The following is an 18,678-nucleotide window of genomic DNA, read 5'->3' on the forward strand; positions in this document are numbered from 1 at the left end:
TTGCGCCGCCTGCCAGGGGCTCAGTCCCCTCTCCCTGCCAGCAGTGTGGGCAGCGACCAGGAGGGGCAGAGCGGGGGGCCTTGGCCATGGCGAGGTGACCGGGAAGCGGCCCTGGCCAGCTCTCAGCCCTGGCCCAGCCAAAGGGGCTGGGCACGTTGCTCAGAGTCGCCTCTCAGGTGGGGCTCACCGCGGGTCGGCGGTCCTCTTCACCCCACTCCGCCACTCCCGTTTGCCCACCCCACCCAGGGGCGAGGTTGCGGTTGACCCGGAAAGGGCGTGGGGCGCACGGCTCTCACCCCCAGAGTTGCACCTCCCCACCCCCAAGTCATCAGCGAGAAGTCCGGCTTCCCTGGGGAGTCGAGGTGCGCTGCTTCCCGCCCACTAGCTTTTGGGGGCGCAGCCTTCGAGGCCTCAATCCAAGAAAATAAGGGCTCAGCTGGAAAGTAATTAGACGTTGCCGACAAATTCTGCTTTCTCGGTCATCAGAGAAACAAGAGTTAAGCAACACTGCGCCATTGACACCAGAATTGCCAAGCCACGGGTCACCCGGGTCTGGTCCAGCGGTTAGAGTTGCCTTTGGGCTGTTAGGAGAAAACTGGACCCGCGGTGATCTCGGGACGCGTCGGTCAGCGGGGCGCAGGCCCCCCAACGTCCTCCCACCACCTGCACTGGACTGTGGGGCCGCTTGGCCGCGGGGCAGGGGGCTGCCGAATCACGCGTGACCTCGAAGGAGCTCGAGAGTTTCAGGGCTCCACGTCCGCGTCTGTGAAATGGGCCCGCGGACGCAGCTCGCGCACGGGGCTAACCGCGGGGCGCCCTTTCCGAGCGCTCGCCCGGAGCTGCTGCCGGCTTAGCTGGGGTGAGGCTGCAAGCCCTGTGCCCAGGCCGGGACTCGGCAGGGCCGCTCCGGGGCGGCGAGTAGGCCGTGCGATGAGCCCCGATTCCTCCGCTCCACCCGAGGCCGGGAGCCGAGCCGGGCTGGGCGGGCCGGTCCAGCCTCCACGCCGCGCGCCGCGGGCCCCGCCTCCGGGTCCGCCCTCCTCGAACCCGCGCCCCCATTGGTGGCGTCCGGCGGCGCGGCCGCTGTTATTTTTCGAATATATAAGGAGTGGAGGTGGCAGCTGCAAGCAGAGGCTTCCCGGACTGGTGTCGGAGTCCCGCGTCCCTCACCCCTCCCCACCCTCCCCGCATCCCTCTCCTCCCTGACTCCCGGCCCTACTGCGCTTCCTCCCTCCTTCCCTTCCCCCAACCCCGGACCCGCTCCCTGCCCCCTCCACTTCAACCCCGGCTCCCTAGCCGGCGCCCCGGCGCGATGGAGGTGCCGCCAGCATGCTCGACCCTCAGTCCGGCCCGCGTGCACGAGGGCGCCCCGCGCCCGGGCCACCTCCCGGGCCTGCGGCTGGGTTCTCCGGAGCGCGCGGTCGCTTCCTCGCCGGTCACCACCCTCACCAAGACCATGCACGACCTGGCCGGGCTCGGCAGGTAGGACGTCCCCAAAGAGGCTGGACGAGGGGTGGGTGGGCGACGGACCCAGACCGCAGTCCGCGGGGGTGGCACAGGGCGAGGCCCTGCCTCTGCTTCGGGGGCCCCGGGACCGGGGCCGACAGCCCCCCTCGAGTGATCTTTTCTGGGTCTGCGTCACCTCAGCCCATCCTAGACCCCCGTGCCTCCACCACGCTGCCTCCTGAAAGTCGGCCCAGGTCTCCTCCATTTTCCCCCAGGCGGGGCATATCGAGCCGGGAGGGGGGAGTGGAGGCTGGTAGTAGGGGTTCTCACAAGCCCATCACCCTGCACCCTTCCCCCCATGCTTCTGCCCCCAGGGTCAGGTGAGTGACCCTGGAGCAGCTCCCTAAGTGAGCCGGCTGCCTCCTACAGCAGCATTAGAGACCCAGGCCTGGGCCGTTTTCTGCAAGATGGCCCTGGATGGGGATGGGGTGGGGGCAGAGGGGAGGAAGCGCTCCCTGGGCTACCCCACTGACCCCCTAGCCCAGGCCCCTTGCTCCCGCCCAGTGACAACTCCCGAGCCACTTGGGAGGGCCTTTCCTAAGCCAAGCATGGTGGGGAATGAGCCTGCCTGGGCTTGAGGAGCAGGTGGGGGACCTGGAGCGGCAGGGGGAGGAGGGGGGACTGGCCAGCCTGAAGCCCGAATTCACCTTCTTGCTCTCCTGGGCCCCTCCTCCCTGCCCAGTGAGACCCCAAGGAGCCCTGCAGGGAGCCTGCTCTTACGCAGCAGCCGCCTGGCACGCCTGTCCATGTCCCGCCGGACGTCAGAGTGCTCTTCCGACTCTTCGGAATCTTCTGACGCAGGTGAGACCCACAGGTGCCCCCCGGGAGGTCTGAGTTTTGGGGTGGGGTTCATGCTCTCCCTCCCGAATCAGATTAACATTCTTCCCACTACCTGGAGTGCCCTAGAAGGCTTCCCGCCTGGCCCTGGGCAAAGGCACTGGGAGGAAGACACGCCTTTGGTGGACCCACCCCACCCAGCCCAGACCGGCGGTGGAGTGGGTGGGAGGGTGGGGCCCTCCGAGGCAAACAGAGCTCACCTATGTGAAACCAGGCGCCAGCCCCACCTGCGAGCCGCCAGAGGCTGGAGTTTGTTGGTCCTCCGAGTGTTCTGAGCCTGTAGCTTTTCCCTTAGAAAGCCATAATCTCTTCTAGAACAAGTTATTTTAAGCCCGATGGAGACAAAATGCTTAGTAAGCCCTGTGGTTTACACACATATGGAACAGAGGAGTTTCCATAGTAACAGGGAGGGGAGTCCTGTCCCTTTTGGGGAACAGGGTGTGTGTCATCCAGGCGGCAAGTAGAAATGGGATTTCTTCCCCTCCCTGAGACCTGGTGGGGGAAAGGTATAGGACATGGGACAGCTTTCACGCTCAGGCCCTCCATGCTTGCAGGTCTCTGCATGGACTCACCCAGCCCTGTGGACCCCCAGGTGGCAGAGCAGAAGTGAGTAGATGCTGGTGGAGCCCTGCACTGGCGGGGGTGGGGTGGGGAGGGCCAGTACTGGCCCACTACACTCACTGGAAAGGCCTGGGAAAGTGGATACCCTCCTTGAGCTGCCCATACAGGGGTCTTGCTGACCTTCCTCTTGGCCTCAGGACCAAGGCCGGTAGGGACCCGTTTCCCCGCCCGGGAGCAGTAGCTGCTGGACCCCAGATAGCCCCTGGTCTGTGCAAACAAAGCCGGATGTGTGTGCCGTTTGCCTTTTCTGCCTCCACACTTGATTTTAAGCTATGAAATATGTTCCAGTTAATTCAAAACTGCCATTCGCCCCAATGCCATACAAATGGCAGCTGCTTACAGACTGGGTCTAGCCCTAGGCTTCAGACACTTGGCCCACCGGCCAGCCCCTTTGTGTGCGAGGGAATGGACAGAGAGCTGGTGGTCCCTGCTCAGGCCACATGCCTCCCGTAGTGTGTGTTGGGGCGGGGGGCAGGAGTAATGCCTTCCATGACACAGCTGTTCCCGTCCAGCTGTGAGGACCCAAGCAGGTGGAGCAGCTGCCAGTCGTTAGTAGGGGCAGCTGAGCATCCCTCGCCCGGGCTGGGGACTCTTGACTGTGGGTTTAGGGCAGTGACGGCTGTGACTGTCTTTCCTCTCTGTTGCCTTTGATCAGACTGGGCTGGGTTGAAGCGTTTGTACACAAACAGGAAATGGAGAGAGAGTTGGGGGTGGCTGAGGTGGAACTGTCCTTGCCTCACCGTCCCCCCCACCCCCCACCCCTGAGCCCTGGCCCAGGTGCAGATTGAAGACCTAGCTAATGAGCTGGATCAACCTGGATGCCCGTGGCTGGGCACAGCCCTTCCTCTGGTGGGGGTGGGGCATCACTTGGGGCCCGCATGCCCCCTCCACCCTGCCCTGCACCTGCTGTGGCGGTTACACAGAATTTCTCAGAAAGAGGCTGTGTGTGTGTGTGCACAAAAGCTTGGCATGGCAGGTGGTCTCTGGTCACATTGCTAGGGGTGGGGCTCATATCCAGAAGCCTTCGCCCTGGCCTCAGAAGGAACATCTGCTGGAATTCCTTGCCTGCTGGCCTCCTCTAAGGCAGGAGGAGGGGTTGGAGACAGAAGCTGGATCCTAGAAAATTCCATAGGAGGGAGGAGAGGATGTGACCCCACACAGAGGTCACGGGGGAGTCCACTGGCCACGGGGGAGGGGGCGTCAGGCCAGCTCCACCCCAGGCCTCACTGACATACAGGCCCTGGAGGATGCCCATTGCTGGGTGCCCACAGCCTGTTGTCATGGGATGGATGGATGCCTTGCCTGGTGGCCATATGGCCCCCACTGAGGTGATTTGCATACAGGTGGAAGGCCTGCGTGCAGGCTGGCGAGACTGTTGCCTTGGTGACGCCTCAACGACCCTTCGACCTGCCCCAGCTGTCTCCTACACGGCCATTCTCTGGGCCCTTGTCTATTCAGAGCAGCCTTTCAAACCCCAGACTGCCTCTGAGCTGCCCCCTCTGCAGTACCTGGGCCCCACTGGCCTCAAGCGCTCCCCTCTCCCCGCCTCCCCTCCCTCTGGCTGGCATTACCCCTGGACTCTGTGACTGGAGGCGGGTGATGGGCTGCAGGGGCCCCTTCTCTCCCCCAGGTTTGAACAGGTCATCCAGGCAGCCAGCCGGGTCATCCGGAGGTAAGTGCCCTTGGCCTTGTGTTTCCCTGGAATGGCATAGGGCTTGAGTCCCGTCTGCTCTCCCTGTCCTGACTGGCCCATTTCCTTTGCTTGCAGCGAGCAGTTTGCCATCAGACGCTTCCAGTCCTTGCCCGTGAGTGTCCTCAGGGGCTCAGGGGAAGCCCAAGGCCCTCCAGGCAGTCCCAGGGCCACTTCCCACGGAGGAGATGAGTTGACACAGCTGGGGGGTCCTTGGGCTGGCGGGGTGGGGCTCTTTGAGGCGCTGGGGAGATGGTTGGAAGAGGGCTTGGAGAAAGTGGGTACAGCTTTCAGCCCTCTGCCCTTGCTGTTTCCCAGGTGAGGCTGCTGGGCCACAGCCCCGTGCTACGCAATGTCACCAACTCGCAAACGCTGCATGGCTGGAGGAAAGGCGAGGCAGGTGGCTGCTGCGCGGCCAGCAGCTTGGAGGAGGACAAAGAGAATGTGAGCTCCAAAGGCCCAACCTGGCGAGCTCCAGGGAGACTCCTTGCCGCCCGGGAGCAGGGGGCAGGTGCCGGTCCTCTGGCTTTGGTTGACATCACTTCTCTTACCCTTGCCCACAGGAAGGGGTTGTCTTCAAGATGCCGTGGAAGCCCACACATCCCAGCCCCATACGGACCCTTGCGGAATGGGCCAGCCGACGAGAAGCCTTTACCCAGAGGCCGAGTTCGGCCCCCAATCTGATGGTACTTTGAAGGCAGCCTGGTAGAGGGAGGGGGTCCCTGAGCCCCAGGCCCAGGGGAGGGGGCTGTCATGATCTCCAGCCCACAGACAGCTTGGCCCCTTGTCTCCAAGCAGCATCTCAGCCCGGAGCAGAAGATGGAAATGGAAGAGCTGAGTCCTCTGGCCCAGGCCTCCTTGACTCCCGTCCAAGGGACTGCTGAGGAAGATGATGGATTTGTGGACATCCTGGAGAGTGACTTAAAGGTAGAGCCTTGCCCTGCCAGGCCCATGTCTCCCCTTGCTGGGAGTTCCCATGGGGAAAAGATCCAAGCCCCTAGGGCAAGTCTGGCCTCATTCCAGTGTCAGAGGAGTTCAAGGTTACGGAGTCAAGTCTGATCCCTCACTGATCGGAGGAGTGGGCGGCTGGGGCTAGAATGGAGGGAGGCCGGCAGGACATGCACAGCAGCCAAAGAGCTTGTGCCTGCCGGGGAAGGCTGCTGGCCTGGGGTTGGAGGGGTTTGGCCTGTGCCCCATGGGTGCTAGCCTGGGTTTTGGGGGTTTAGCCAGTGTCCCGTGGGTGCTGGCCTGGGGTTTGGGGGTGCTTAGCCTGTGCCCCATGGGTGCTGGCCTGGGGTTGGAAGGATCTGGCCTGTGCCCCATGGGTGTCCCCAATCCTTGCTAATTTGGTCACAGGATGACAGTGCAGTGCCCCCAGGCATGGAGAGTCTCATTAGCGCCCCACTGGTCAAGATTGTGGACAAGCAAGAGGAGCAGGTGTGCCTGGGGCTGGGGGTGCTGTTCCCTCTCTAGGTGGGATTTCAGGAGCTGGGTGGGCTCAGTCGCTCTGACTGACCTGCCATCCCTGCCAGGACCTCGTCATGTTCAGCAAGTGCCAGCGGCTCTTCCGCTCTCCGTCCATGCCCTGCAGTGTCATCCGGCCCATCCTTAAGAGGATGGAGCGGCCGCAGGACAGGGACGTGCCGGTTCAGAGCAAGCGGCGTCGAAGTGGCACCCCACCTAAGGAGGAGCCGTGGGAACCCCAGCAGCCCGTGAGTGCCTCGTGGGGTTGGCTTCTCCGCACGGGATAGGAAAGGGAGTGCTGGCCCCTCACCCTGGCCACCATCTCCCTCCCCTCCCAGAAAGCCCGCGTCCTCCGCTCCAAGTCCCTGTGTCACGATGAGATTGAGAGTATCCTGGACAATGACCACCGGGGGCTCATTGGAGATTACTCCAAGGTATGATGGTGGCTTGAGCATCGTGCACCCTTAGCCCAGGAGCCACTGGCGCACCTAGTGTCTTCTTGTCCTTGAAGGTCCTAAGAAGGACCACATTTGAAGTCTGTCCAGGCACCTGTTGTAGCTCAGCTTTGGAAAACACCCACTAATGTCCAGCTGAGCCTCCCTGTGCTGCCTCCTCCTGGGCTGGGGAGAACACAGGGACTGGGGTGATGAGACAGATGGCAGGGAGTCGGCCCTTCTCTTCTTATTCTCTTACTGCTTATAAACTTGCTTCCCAGCTGTCAGACCCAGAGGGTGTCTTGCAGGTATTATGAGAACCAGAGAGTACTTGGAAGCCAAAGCAGATGTAATCTGGGTTTCTCCATCTCACCTGCTCCTCCCCTCCCTTCAGGCTTTCCTCCTGCAGACTGTGGATGGAAAACACCAAGATCTCAAGTACATCTCCCCAGAAACGGTGAGCAGGGCAGGTGCACAAGGAACTGCCGACTGGCTGTTGGCCCACGCCCAGGGTTGGGTCTGCATGTGCTAGACCAGCGGGAAGGCTGTCGGCTTGACCTGCTGGGATTGACACCCACCCCTCCCATTGCCTCCTCCAGATGGTGGCCCTGTTGATGGGAAAATTCAGCAACATCGTGGAGAAGTTTGTGATTGTAGACTGCAGGTACCCTTATGAATATGAAGGCGGGCATATCAAGGTGAGTGGGGTGCTTGGGAGGGACCCACTTGGATCAGGTCCTCTGCCCAGAGGACAACTTAGATTGCTGGGTGTGTATCGGCACGGGTGGGTGGTCCCTTCTCATGGTCAAAGACCCTGCCCAGCCAGAGGTGGGGCTCAGTCTGAGATGGGGGTCTGAGGCTGTGGCCTGAGCCTGCTCCTCTGACAGTCGGCCGTGAACTTGCCCCTGGAACGGGATGCCGAGACCTTCCTGCTGCAGAGCCCCATGGTGCCCTGTAGCCTGGACAAGAGAATCATCCTCATCTTCCACTGTGAATTCTCCTCTGAGCGAGGCCCTCGCATGTGAGTCCCAGCTTTGCTCAGCTCCCTGGGTCTGCTCCAGCCTTCCCTCGAGGCTGTGGGGGTGGCCTTGGGATGGGCCCCATCCAATGGCCTAGAGTCATTGGCACAGGTACCACCTCCCCCGTGTCCCTCTGGCTTCCTCCCTGTTGGGCCTCTCATCCCCTCTGCACCATTGCTGCCACCACCACCAGGTCGGATTCTAATTCTGGTGGCTCCAGGGACCCGGTGGTGGCCTGTAGTGATACAGACCCTTCTGGTGTTAGATGCCCCTCAGTGCCCCCTTCTGCCCATGGCACCTGGTTCCTCACTTTGTACTTTTCCTGTCTCTGTTGCCATTCAGGCGCTGCCCTGGTCCCTCTGATGCCAGTGGCTCTGCAGCCTGGCCTGGAGCGTGGGGAGTCCTTTGGCCTGCTGCCCAGCTCTCCCCCACTCCAGGGCAATGGCACGTGGCTCCCACCTGCACCTGGACGCTGGGAGAGTCCTTGGCTGCTGCCTTGTGTCCTCCCCAGGTCTCCCCATTCTGTCCACTCACGTCTGCTCCTTCCTCGCTCCTGCCCGGCTTGGGGAGATGTCTGCTACCTTCCAGTCCACAGCCCTGCTTCCCCCACATCTCCCAGCCCCATTGTAGCTGGTAGTCAGACTGACATGAACACATGCATGTGAGTGGGCACAGGACCCTGCCCTCGATGTGCCCGCTCTGAGCCCATCCGTGTCTGGTGCTGGTGTAGGTGCCGCTTCATCAGGGAGCGAGATCGTGCTGCCAACGACTACCCCAACCTCTTCTACCCTGAGATGTACATCCTAAAAGGCGGCTACAAGGAGTTTTTCCCACAACACCCGGTACCATGGTGGGGGGTGGGGGGGCGGCCGCAGCGGGAAAGGGCTCAGCCGGGGGAAAGAGAGCGAGACACATCCCCCCCAAGTTGACGGAGACTGTCCCTACCATGCCCACTTTGTTCTAGAACTTCTGTGAGCCCCAGGACTACCGACCCATGCACCACGAGGCCTTCAAGGATGAGCTGAGGGCCTTCCGCCTCAAGACGCGCAGCTGGGCCGGGGAACGCAGCCGTCGGGAGCTATGTAGCCGGTTGCAGGAGCAGTGAACCCTTCGCCCACCTCGGGCCTGCCCCTTCCTTGCCTGGCAGGGCCTGGCCACTAGCTGCCCGGGACCCTGCAGGGCTGAGGGCCTACCAGAGGCCCCAGGTGCTATGGGGGGAGGTCCTGTCTGTCTGTCCTGCCCCCTCTGTCTCTCCATATGCCCTCATTATACTGGCGTTATGTCTCCTGGCACCCCCACCGCTCTCTTTGCAGAACCCAGCCTGTTGGGTCAGTTAAGTTGGGGGAGTGCCAGCTTGAAGGAAGTGTTTTGGGCCCAGCAGGAGCATATTTCCTGTCCTCTTTCTTGTTTTGGTTGAAGTGTATCTTTCTGTCCAGTAGTCCTTTTGTGTGTGCCCCAACTGAGGCTGGGTGCAGCCAGGAGCTGAGCTCCCCACCCAGTGTGCACAGGGCCTGGGCTGGCCCTGCCGTCTCCAGGAAGCGTGCGCGTGGCTGCCATCTGGCCCCTGTCTCCGTTCCTTTTCCCCATCCCTCAGTGCAGGAGTGTGTGACTTGCTTCTGTGTCAGTGTCCGCTGTGTGCTTGGTTTGCCTGTGGGACTTTGGCCCATCTCAGGACCTGTTGGCCGGCTGCTTGGGCTCCCCGTGTCCAGCTGGGGTTAGAAATACACCTGGACCCCAGCTTGTGCGGCTCCAGCAAGGGTTGTGAGCATCCTGGGTCCTGACCCACAAGCCCACCCCCACTGCCGTGAGCCTTGGGGCTCAAGTGGTCAGGACTTGCTGCTGTCCCATCACAGGTGGAAGGACAGATGGAAGGATGGATGGATGGATGGGTGAGTGGTCGTGACCGTATACCCACTGGCCAGAGGCATTTTGTGACAAGACCATATGTGTTATCTGTGTGAACAAAAATCTTGATACTTAGGGGGTGGGAATATGTGAGAAGAAATGTTATCGAAGCAGCTAAAGCAGTCCGCTCTGGACTCTGAATCTCAAAGACATGGGAAGGGCTGCACTTGGAGGCCCCGTGAGCCATCTGTAGGGCCTTGGTTCAATAAAGCACTGTGCAAGTGGAGCAGCTGGCATCGTGTCCCTCGGGGCCCTGGCCGAGACCTCAGCAGTCGGGATGAGGGTGCTGGGGGCAGCTCAGCTGACTTCCTGGAAGAGGACGGCCTCATGGTGTCTGCCGTTCCTGCCGAAGCTGTGTCTCATCTACCCCTCTTTGATTGGCTGCCCCAATGCTTCTGGAGTTGGCCTTCCTGGACCCCGCACCAGGGGAGCAGAGGGACTCCCTTCGCACAGGCTCCGTGCAGTAGAGTCCTGTGTATGCTGCAGCTGAGACTGGGCAGGGGGTGACCACGCACTGGTGGCAGCAGAGAGTGCAAAGGTCATCCAGCCCATTCTGCAGATGTGAAGGTAGAGGCCATTTCCAAAAGGCACTCTGGACTCCCAGGCCGCATTTGAGGAGCACTGGACCTGTCTCCAGCTTGTCCCAGAGGCAGGGTCTTCACTCACAGACTCAGAGGGCTAAGCCAATGGAGCGTGCTTGGTGTAGCTCTCAAGTTTGCTCCAGAAGCCTCCCTCTTCTGACAGGTGACAGCAAGAGGGCCGTGGATGTGGGTGGAAATAAGCTGGCAGCTGGGTAGGGCTCCATCGAGCCACAGTGTGCATGTCCACCCTCTCAGTTTCATGGATCAAGGCTGAGCACTCGGGGGAGGCCCAGCTGAGGCCTCGCAGCAAGGAGACATGGGCGGTCTAGCTGGCCCTGGGGGCCTACTACCTTGGTCCCGGACCAACGAGGTGGGGGGTGAGAGTGGTTGGTGCCACCCACATCAGGCCACAGGAGGAGGAAAATGCTGAGTTCCTATAGAACCCAGGCCTCATGCCAAGTGCTGGAGGTCACGCCCGGCTCTTCCCATCAAAACCCACCCTCAAGGTACACACAGATGCTTTTAGATTTTAGATACGCTAAGCCCAGTAGATTGGATTTATTTGGCAGACAACAGGAGAGGTACAGTCTTGGTTAAGCCAGGAAGCGAAATTCTAAGAGTAAGGCTGAGGGGCTGGGAAAGGGGGTGCCCTAGGGACCTCACGGGGTCCAGCTCTGGTGGAATTCCCTCTGTCCTGTGCAGAGTTCAGGCATTCCATTATCCATGGCTCTCCGCCCCCAGCTTGGGAAGCTGTAACTTTCTTCCTGAATCCTTTTAAAGGGAACCACATCCCTTTGAGACCAGGCCTGGAGGCAGTTAAACACCCCGGGCTGCCAGCCAGCTTTAAAGGTTGTTTTGCTTTGTCCCTAGGCGAGGCAGGAATGCGAGGAGTCCTGGAGCAGCCACGCTGGCTCCATGGTCAGGAGCAGCTGAGCAGGCACAGGTGCTGGGTGCTGGTCCGTGCCTGGCTGAGAGTGGGGTGGGAGGAAAGGGTTGATATCCACTTTATCCTCAGAGTGGCTCATGGGTAACAGCAGTGACAAACGTCAGGAAGGAATGTTTTCTTTTGAAATGGAAGCATCTCCAGTCCAGAGCACAGCTAAGACAGAGGGTGGCGACGGCATCTTCAGGCTCCCTCTTGCTCCCTCCCTGTCTCCCCTCTCCAGAGGCAGCCACAAGTCTGGCCTCCCACAAGTCGTGGTGCTTTGCCCTTGTGCATGAACTACAGGTGACTAAATCTACGCCTGGCAAGCACTGCAGTCCCATATGGGCACGAGTTTGTATCCTGGCTGCTCCACTTCCCATCCAGCTCCCTGTTTGTGGCCTGGAAAAGCAGTCAAGGATGACCCAAAGCCTCAGAACCCTGCACCCGCGTAGGAGACCTGGAAGAGCTCCCGGCTCCTGACTCCGGGTAGGCTCAGCTCTGGCCCAGCCATTTTGGGGAGTAAACCAGTGGATGGAAGATTTTTTTTTCTGTCTCTTTCGCTCTAAATCTGCCTGTCTGATAAAAATAAATCTTACATTTTAACTTAAACACATTATTGGAGAGGCAGAGGTGGAAAGGAGGACCTTCCGTCCACGGTTCAGTCCCCGGTGCCTGTGAGATCAAGGCTGCGGAACAGCACAGATCTCATGTGGGCGGCAGGAGCTCAGCCCTATGAGCCATCGCTGCTGCCTCCCATGCTGGCATTATCACTGACTGCTTTATTCCCCAGATGCCCACCGTGGCCGCTGGCAGGAAGCTAGCTATTCACTTTAGTTGCCACCTGAGGCCTCCCAGAGTCTACAACAGGAAGTTGGAATGAATATTTTTTAAAGATTGAAAGAGAGGGAGAGATGGAAAGAAGCAACTGCTCGCTTGCCAAATGACCACAGTAGCCAGGGCTAGGCTAGGCCAAGGCCAGAGGCCTGATGCTCCAGTCGGGTCTCCCATGTGAGTAACCTTCCTCCCCTGCTGTTGCCAGGCGCATGAGCAAAGAACTGTGTCAGGCAGAGCAGCGGGAACACGAAGCAGTAGCACCCATACAAGATGTGACACTGCAGGTGGAGGTCCCAGGAAGCTGGCAACTGGAGCTGGGAGTGCGACTGCAATCCCGGCACTGAGATGTGGGTGGCATGCCTCTCCCTCCGTGTCTCATCTACAATGCCCAACACCTGCCCCAAGGTATAATTTCCATGCAGTAAAAGCCTTTGGGGTGTGCGGCTCTGGGAGTTGACAAATGTGTGCAGTTAAGGAACAGCCCACCCAGAGGCCCAGTCACCTTCCTGGGACAGACTCTTTGGGACTGTTCACAGATTGAGCCAGGCAGCCACCCGGAGAGGACAGCTGGGGCAGGGTGTCTCCAAGGCCCTACACTGTAAGTGCCATTTCTCCACATTTTCACCACAAGCAATACATTCCACTTCCCTTCTTGATCCGACTGCTGTCCACAGCCAAGTGGCGAGCTCCCGCACTGTCCCATGGCAGCAACAGCACCTTCCACCCTGCCTCCCTTCTGACTCTCCCATGTTGAAGAACGAGGCAATATTAGTCTTTGTCCTGTTTTTTGTTTGTTTGTGTTTGTTTTTCCCTCAAACCAGATTCTTCTAAAAAAAAAATCCAAGTGACTCTTGGGAGCTCACTGGCTTGGGCCTTCCCATTGGCCACCGTCTTCCACTCTCTAGTGAACTGACTGTGGCTAGAGGACTTTGCCGCTGAACACATGGGTCCCCCACTCTCCCTGCACAGGTTGGGGTGCAGAGTGCAGCTCACATGAGGTCTGCGACCCTCTGGACCCTGGAAGCAGTGAGGATTGGTCCCTGAGGTTGCTGCTGGCATAAAAGCTTCCAAGCATGCAGGGCATGCGCCAGTCCCCCATTGTAAAGGGGAGACGCGTTCCTACCCTCCCCACAGCGGAGGAATCTGCCCTGCTGCCAAGGCACTGGGGCGGGTGGCCCTTGCCCACACTGCCAGGCTCTGAGTCAGCGGGAGGGGAAGGGGCCTCACGTGGCTGGGCGGAGGCGGCCTCGTGGGGCCTGCTGGATCGCAGCCCTCCAGGAAGCGCGGCTGTTTGAAAGGACAAATCACGTATGGCCTTGTCCTCCTGGGGCCCAGCCAAGACCATTTCCCCAAAGGGAGGGGGTTGGGCTGGGGCACGCCGGGGCAGGCTGTCAGTGGAGCCTGCCTGGCGTGGGAAGGGGGCACCCAGGGTTGTGGGGGTGCAGAAGTGGGAAAGGCTGATGACCTCTCCCTGGGGGAGGACCATGAGCAGCCTCCTGACTTTGTTCCAGCAACTTCTGTAAAGCGATGTCACCTCTCGGGACTTCAGCTTCCTCACCGTGAAATGGGAGTAATGACGCCCTGCCTCAAAGGGTTGGGGTTGGGGGAAGCACTCAGGGCAGGAGGCTGCCGGGGCCAGAGGCCAGGGAGGTGGAAAAAGAGCAGCCTGAGGGGCAGATGGAGGCTTCCTCCCCTGACGAGGAGCAGCACCAGGAGGCCGGCTTTAGAGCACTGAGGCTGGCCAGCTGCACCAGGTCTGTGATGGGGCAGGGAAGAGGTAAAGACAAAACTGCCTGACTTTGCTCTGGGGCAGCTCCTTGAGCCCAACCTGCTGATGCTCAAAAATAGATTCCATCTCTTCCTCCTCAGGTCCTGCTTTGGTCCGGAAGAAGTGGCTGGACATTGCTGCCGGGGTCATTGTTGCAAGAATCCACAGCAGGAGGAGAGGTGGCTTCACCTGTCTGGTGTCTCAGACCGCCCAAAGCTAGTGGGGCTCATCAGGGGAGGGAGCTCCCCGTCTCAGGGGGTGGGCACCGGGGCCACAGGCTGGATTGGAGATGCAGGAGAGCTAGGGCAACTGCCCACAGTCAGCAAGGATGGGGGCAGGACAGGGAGAGGCCCATCAAGCCAGGTGCCCTGTCTCCTTGTGTGTCTCAGGATGCCTCACAGAGGCTCATCCTGCCAGCTGAGACCGGGTATAGGCAGGGCTCAGAAACCCAGCTTGGGCCCCCAGCAGCCAGAGCCCTTGGCCAGCTCTGTGCTGTAATCGGCAGCAAACACAAACCCTCTGCCAGCAACAGATACTGAGCAGGGGACAGGAAATGAGCCAATATTGAAGGTCCTCCTGCTCCTGTACCCGCCCTCCCTGCTGCTAACGTGCCTGTGGTCTACCTTTGGTCACAATGCCTACGGGCTGTGGCCAGGACTGCCAGCTGGATCACATGCCCTGCTTTCCCAAGTGTCTCAGCTCAAGAGTCCTTCCTCTCTTGGCATTGCCTGGGTCGTGGAGGCTGGGAGACTTCCTCCCAGAGCACAGGCCTCCACCCAGGGCAGAGGACACCACCTGGGCACAAAGGCCTCTCCTGCAGCTGGTCTGAGCATGTCTCCAAGGGTCAGGAAGTGGGGGAGGGAGCAGCCGGGGTGTGTGTGTGTGTGTGTTGGGGCGGGTGACCAAAGCTGAAGCAGTTCAGTGGGGTGGCAGGGGAGGTAGTGCGGCTAGGCAGAGGCAGGCCTTGGGGGCTCCAAACATCACTAGGCCAAGACCCTAAGTTGGGAGTCTTTTGTGTTTTAAGATTTTATTTGAAATCAGATTTAATAGAGAGGAAAGGAGAGACAGAGAGAAAGAGCTTTTATCCAGCGGCTCACTCCCCATATGACTGCAACCGCCAAAGCTGCTTCCAGATCTCCCGCGCGGGTGCAGGGTCCCAAGACATTGGGCTGTCCCCCGCTGCTTCCTGGGCCACAAGCCGGGAGCTGGATGGGAAGCGGAGCAGTTGACCCATCCTGCTGGCCTTGGCACGAACCCCTTCATCACACCTTTGTAGCCCCTCCACACCCCAAGCCAAGCAAGGGGTGGAGATGGGAGTGTGAAAGGAACCCAGGCTCAGCTCTAACAAGCGGCTCAGGCCAGTGAAGTGGGGCTCAACACAGCTGAAATCCTGACGGGGACAGAGTCAGGATCCTTCTATGCCAATCTGAGCCCAAGTGTAACCCCGCTGCTGGAACCCGCGCAGCACACAAGTGCCTATGCCAGCTGAGTGCTCTCGGCTCAGCTTGTCCACACGCAAGGGCCGGGAGCCAGCATTCTAAGAGCCCTGGGGCTCTGGGGTATAGCGGTGTCAGTGCTCCGTCCCGCACGCGCGGCCCCTAGCGGGTGCAGGGCTCCCGGGCTCCAGGCTCGCCGCTCCCGGGGCTTCATCACCGCGCCTGAGGCGCAGGAACTGGGAGCCAGGCGACCGCGCGCACCGGGCCAAGGGCGCACCCACCCGGTCCGGCGTCCACGGCCTGCGCGCTGCCGCCACTGCGTTCTTTCCGCCGAGGGCAGCGGCCCGGGCCGGCCTGCCTGGAGTAAGAAACTACCATCCCCGAAGTGCCTTGCGACACAGGGTGAGTGAGGCCGTGACGTCAGGAGGCTTCGCCACGACCTGGGAGGCCTGGGGGACGCGCGGCGAGGACTGATGACGCGTCGGGCGTCCGGCCGCGGCTGGGCGAGGAGGTCGCCGGGAGTCAGCGCGTGGACGTATTGTCCCTGAGCCGCTTCGCGAACCTTCCTCTTGAGCCCGTGGAGACCGTGTGTTTAGCCTCTTGTGCGCCCACTGTGTGTCCGTCGCCACGGGCCAGCCGGACGCCCCGTTTGTCTGCGTTTTGAAACAATTTCCAGCACATCCCTTCCGTGGAGTTTGAGTGAGTTGCTGATGGGATCCCGGTTCCGGGAGCAGGTGGCGCTTCGGGCCCGCTTCCCCGCGCCTTCTTTCCCTCTCACGACATGGATACTGTTGCAGAACCTCGGGCTAGTCATCTTGTAGTTTGAGCTTCGCCCATGTCGTCCCCCACTGCCGTGGTTCAGGGGTCCCGGGGGGGGGGGATGGTCCCTGCTGGGCCCCTCTCGCCCCATGCACCCCCTCCCGCCCCATGCACCCCCTCCCGCCCCATGCACCCCCTCCCGCCCCATGCACCCCCTCCCGCCCCATGCACCCCCTCCCGCCCCATGCACCCCTCTCCGTTTCCTCCAGAGCCATGGTGCACGCCTTCCTCATCCACACCGTGCGGGCCTCGGACGCCGGGCTTTGCCGAGTGCTCTACTCCCGCGTCTTCGGGGCTGAGGACTCAGCCGAGGACTGGCGGCCGCGTGCTGCAGGGGCGGACAGGCTCCTCCGCAAGGAGCAGATGTTGGCCGTGGCCAGGTAACGAGCCTTGGCTGTGCGAGGGGTGTGATCTGGCTGTGATCTGGCACGACATCATAGTGTCTGTGGCACCTGGAGGTTCATGCTAGGCAGACCAGTCTGTTAACCCATGGGATGCTCAGAGATGCTTTTCAGATAGGTGCTGTGCCTAGTGGCACAGATTAAACTGAGGTACAGGGGGGCTTAGGAACCCTGCCCTGCAAAAGGTTACACAGCCACACGGAGCTCTGAGTGTAGGCAGGCCAACATGCCGCGCCTGAGACCTATCAGGACCTTTAGTGTGCCTGCAGGCTTTAGGAGGGTCCCACAAAGAGAGAACGCACTGGTACTTCCAGCCTGTGGTAGCCAGCCCTGGACTGGCCCAGCCCCGACCACAGGGATCAAGCAGGTGCCAGAGACTTCTGCCTCCCGCTGCCTTCTGCGGTGAGCGCTGTGCCAGCCCCTGCCATGCCATGTCCTTGGTGAGTGCATGGCTCAGATGGAAGGTGGTTTGGTCAGTGGCACATTTTCCCGCCCGTCCTGGGCTGGGGGGAGGGTAGAGAGGCTCGGCAGTGCTGTTGATTCTCCTTGCTGCTCTTGTCCAGGCGAGGTCAGACCCTGCCTTGTCTGGGCCACGGGGCATGGTCTGGCTCTGGGCCCTGTCTCCTCTCCTGAGACTGAGGGTCTAGGTAGCACCCTACTCCAGGGGTGGCAGCAGTCGGTATTATAGGAGCCTTCCCAGGCTTGTCCCCTGCAGGCTGACCCACCCACTCTCCCCAGGCAGGTGGACACCATGTGCCAACTGCAGCAGCAGGCATCTGGCCGGCCCACCGCGGACCTTCAGGCCCAAGTCTCCGAGGAGCCAGTGTTCCTGCCCGAGGCCCCATTTGGAGCCTTCCGCCTGGCGGCAGGGGACCCTTTCCTGGAGCGGCGGACAGTGTTGTGGTTGGGTGTGCTGTCTTTAGGGTTCACCCTGGTGCTGGACGCCCATGACAACCTGCTGCTGGCTGAGAGCACGCTCCGGCTGCTGGCCCGCCTCCTCCTCGACCACCTGAAGCTGCTGACCACAGGCACCAACCTCCTGCTGCGGGCTGACCGCATCGAGGGCCTCCTCTCACGCTTCCTGCCCCATGGGCAGCTGCTCTTCCTCAACGACCAGTTCATCCAGGTCCTGGAGAAGGAGTTCAGTGCCTCTTGGCCCCGCTGACTGCTCGCCAGGATGGGGCTTCCTGCGCAGCCAGGGGATGCCAGCGTCTGTCTCCTGTCCAGCCACTCCCAGACTGACTACAGGGGAGCCAGACAGAGGGCGGAGGGGGCACAGGGCCTGTCCTTGGGTGGGTGGGGTCAGAGCACCCTGTTGTGTGTGACTTGTTCTAGTGTCTGTGTTATTGTGTTGGCCACATCCCTCCTTCACAGCCCCCTCAGCCCGCAGTGATCACAGCATGACACAGGTCTCAGAGTTCCTCTCTGCCTCAGGCCCTGACCCTGCTGGGCACTCACACAGGTTGTGGTCAGCCAGAACCCCGTGTATCTTCTGCCGGCCGCTGTTCAGAAATGTGCCTGCTGTCCAGCGGAGTGCCTGTGCAGCCCCTGCCCCTGGAGCCAGTCAGAACTCATGCACCGTGAACTCCCTCTGTGGGGCCAGAGGGGCCAGCTGGGGACCGTACAGGTCTGTGCAACACTCTTCACCTTGGATTAAAGGCAGGGGCTTGCAACGGCAGCCTGTCTCTGGGTTGTGGACAAATGCAGGCTGCTTGGGTGGCCCCAGCGGGGTGCCTGCAGTGTTGTGGGCCAAGGTTCCCCTCTGAGGTTCTTCCAAGGCCTCTGTCTCCTGTCCCCCACCTCTCCTGCCCCCTCACATGCCTCCTTCGTGGGATGTGTCACGCTGAGAAGCGGAGACAGACAAAGCTTAGAGGAGAGTGGGTTGTGTGGGAGGTGATCCCAGGAAGCAGGGAGGAGGACCGTGGGAGGGGCTGCTGTGCGGTGGTCCCCTTCGGGACAGCCTCGCCTGGGGGCCCCCCGATTGTGGGTGTTGTGGGTGTTGTGGGTCTCGCTGCTCCTTCTGTCAGTGGAGGTGGGTTGATCCCAGGTGCGTGGACTCCCTGGCTCTTTCCAGCAGTGGGAGCTGGACCTGCCTGACCAGCCTAAGCCCCAAAGGGTCATGGGCAGGGTACTGAAGACTGTCTGTGGATCTTTGGAGTGATGGCTTCCAATTTTGTGGCTGGGAATTTTCACTTGACTTCCATGGGCTTACTGTTGCCCAGTGAGGTGGGGCTTTCTTGGCTCTGCTCTTCACCTGCACTTGGCATTCAGGTTGGGCTCACCCACACCCCCCAGGGAGGCAGGGCCGGTGATTGGACCTCGTGGCCTGCAGTGAGAGCCGCCAACCTTGCTGTTCCACTGTGGGGTGGGACACCACCTCTGCTTCAAGCTGCCCTAAGTCACCCTCTGACCTGGACCTCTGGTACATGTGGCCAAGC

At 60.9% G+C, this 18,678-nt stretch overlaps 2 protein-coding genes across 8 annotated transcripts; both read left to right on the forward strand.

Moving 5' to 3' along the window:
- The first annotated feature begins 1,227 nt into the window (after positions 1–1,227).
- Positions 1,228–9,702, forward strand: CDC25B (cell division cycle 25B). 6 transcript variants are annotated; one of them, XM_040981009.1, is made up of 16 exons: positions 1,228–1,482; positions 2,189–2,307; positions 2,898–2,949; positions 4,595–4,636; positions 4,733–4,769; positions 4,973–5,098; positions 5,218–5,340; positions 5,450–5,581; positions 6,011–6,091; positions 6,187–6,366; positions 6,457–6,552; positions 6,947–7,009; positions 7,152–7,250; positions 7,440–7,573; positions 8,302–8,413; positions 8,536–9,702. In XM_040981009.1, the coding sequence occupies exons 1-16, from the start codon at positions 1,313–1,315 to the stop codon at positions 8,674–8,676; spliced, it is 1,707 nt and encodes a 568-aa protein (XP_040836943.1). In that variant the 5' UTR covers positions 1,228–1,312; the 3' UTR covers positions 8,677–9,702. The 6 variants fall into 6 exon arrangements, with proteins under 6 accessions (XP_040836943.1, XP_040836944.1, XP_040836946.1 ...); XM_040981010.1 differs by having other exon boundaries at positions 5,453–5,581; XM_040981011.1 differs by having other exon boundaries at positions 1,229–1,482; positions 2,231–2,307; positions 5,453–5,581.
- A 5,611-nt stretch (positions 9,703–15,313) lies between these two features.
- On the forward strand, positions 15,314–17,483 carry AP5S1 (adaptor related protein complex 5 subunit sigma 1). 2 transcript variants are annotated; one of them, XM_040981016.1, is made up of 3 exons: positions 15,314–15,719; positions 16,049–16,219; positions 16,983–17,258. In XM_040981016.1, the coding sequence occupies exons 2-3, from the start codon at positions 16,053–16,055 to the stop codon at positions 17,161–17,163; spliced, it is 348 nt and encodes a 115-aa protein (XP_040836950.1). In that variant the 5' UTR covers positions 15,314–15,719; positions 16,049–16,052; the 3' UTR covers positions 17,164–17,258. The 2 variants fall into 2 exon arrangements, with proteins under 2 accessions (XP_040836950.1, XP_040836949.1); XM_040981015.1 differs by having other exon boundaries at positions 15,326–15,719; positions 16,979–17,483.
- The last annotated feature ends 1,195 nt before the right edge of the window (positions 17,484–18,678 follow it).

This window comes from Ochotona curzoniae, unplaced genomic scaffold (genome assembly GCF_017591425.1).
Source record: "Ochotona curzoniae isolate NIBS_2020 unplaced genomic scaffold, NIBS_Ocur_1.0 contig_3520, whole genome shotgun sequence".
NCBI lineage: Eukaryota > Metazoa > Chordata > Mammalia > Lagomorpha > Ochotonidae > Ochotona > Ochotona curzoniae.

Bases quoted from the DNA above. Each gene is read 5' to 3' on its own strand.
- CDC25B (XM_040981009.1), top strand. From the start codon at position 1,313: ATGGAGGTGCCGCCAGCATGCTCGACCCTCAGTCCGGCCCGCGTGCAC. The intron at 6,553-6,946 runs GTATGATGGTGG...CCCTCCCTTCAG, and splicing joins TCATTGGAGATTACTCCAAG to GCTTTCCTCCTGCAGACTGT. The intron at 7,251-7,439 runs GTGAGTGGGGTG...CTCCTCTGACAG, and splicing joins ATGAAGGCGGGCATATCAAG to TCGGCCGTGAACTTGCCCCT.
- AP5S1 (XM_040981015.1), top strand. From the start codon at position 16,053: ATGGTGCACGCCTTCCTCATCCACACCGTGCGGGCCTCGGACGCCGGG. The intron at 16,220-16,978 runs GTAACGAGCCTT...CACTCTCCCCAG, and splicing joins CAGATGTTGGCCGTGGCCAG to GCAGGTGGACACCATGTGCC.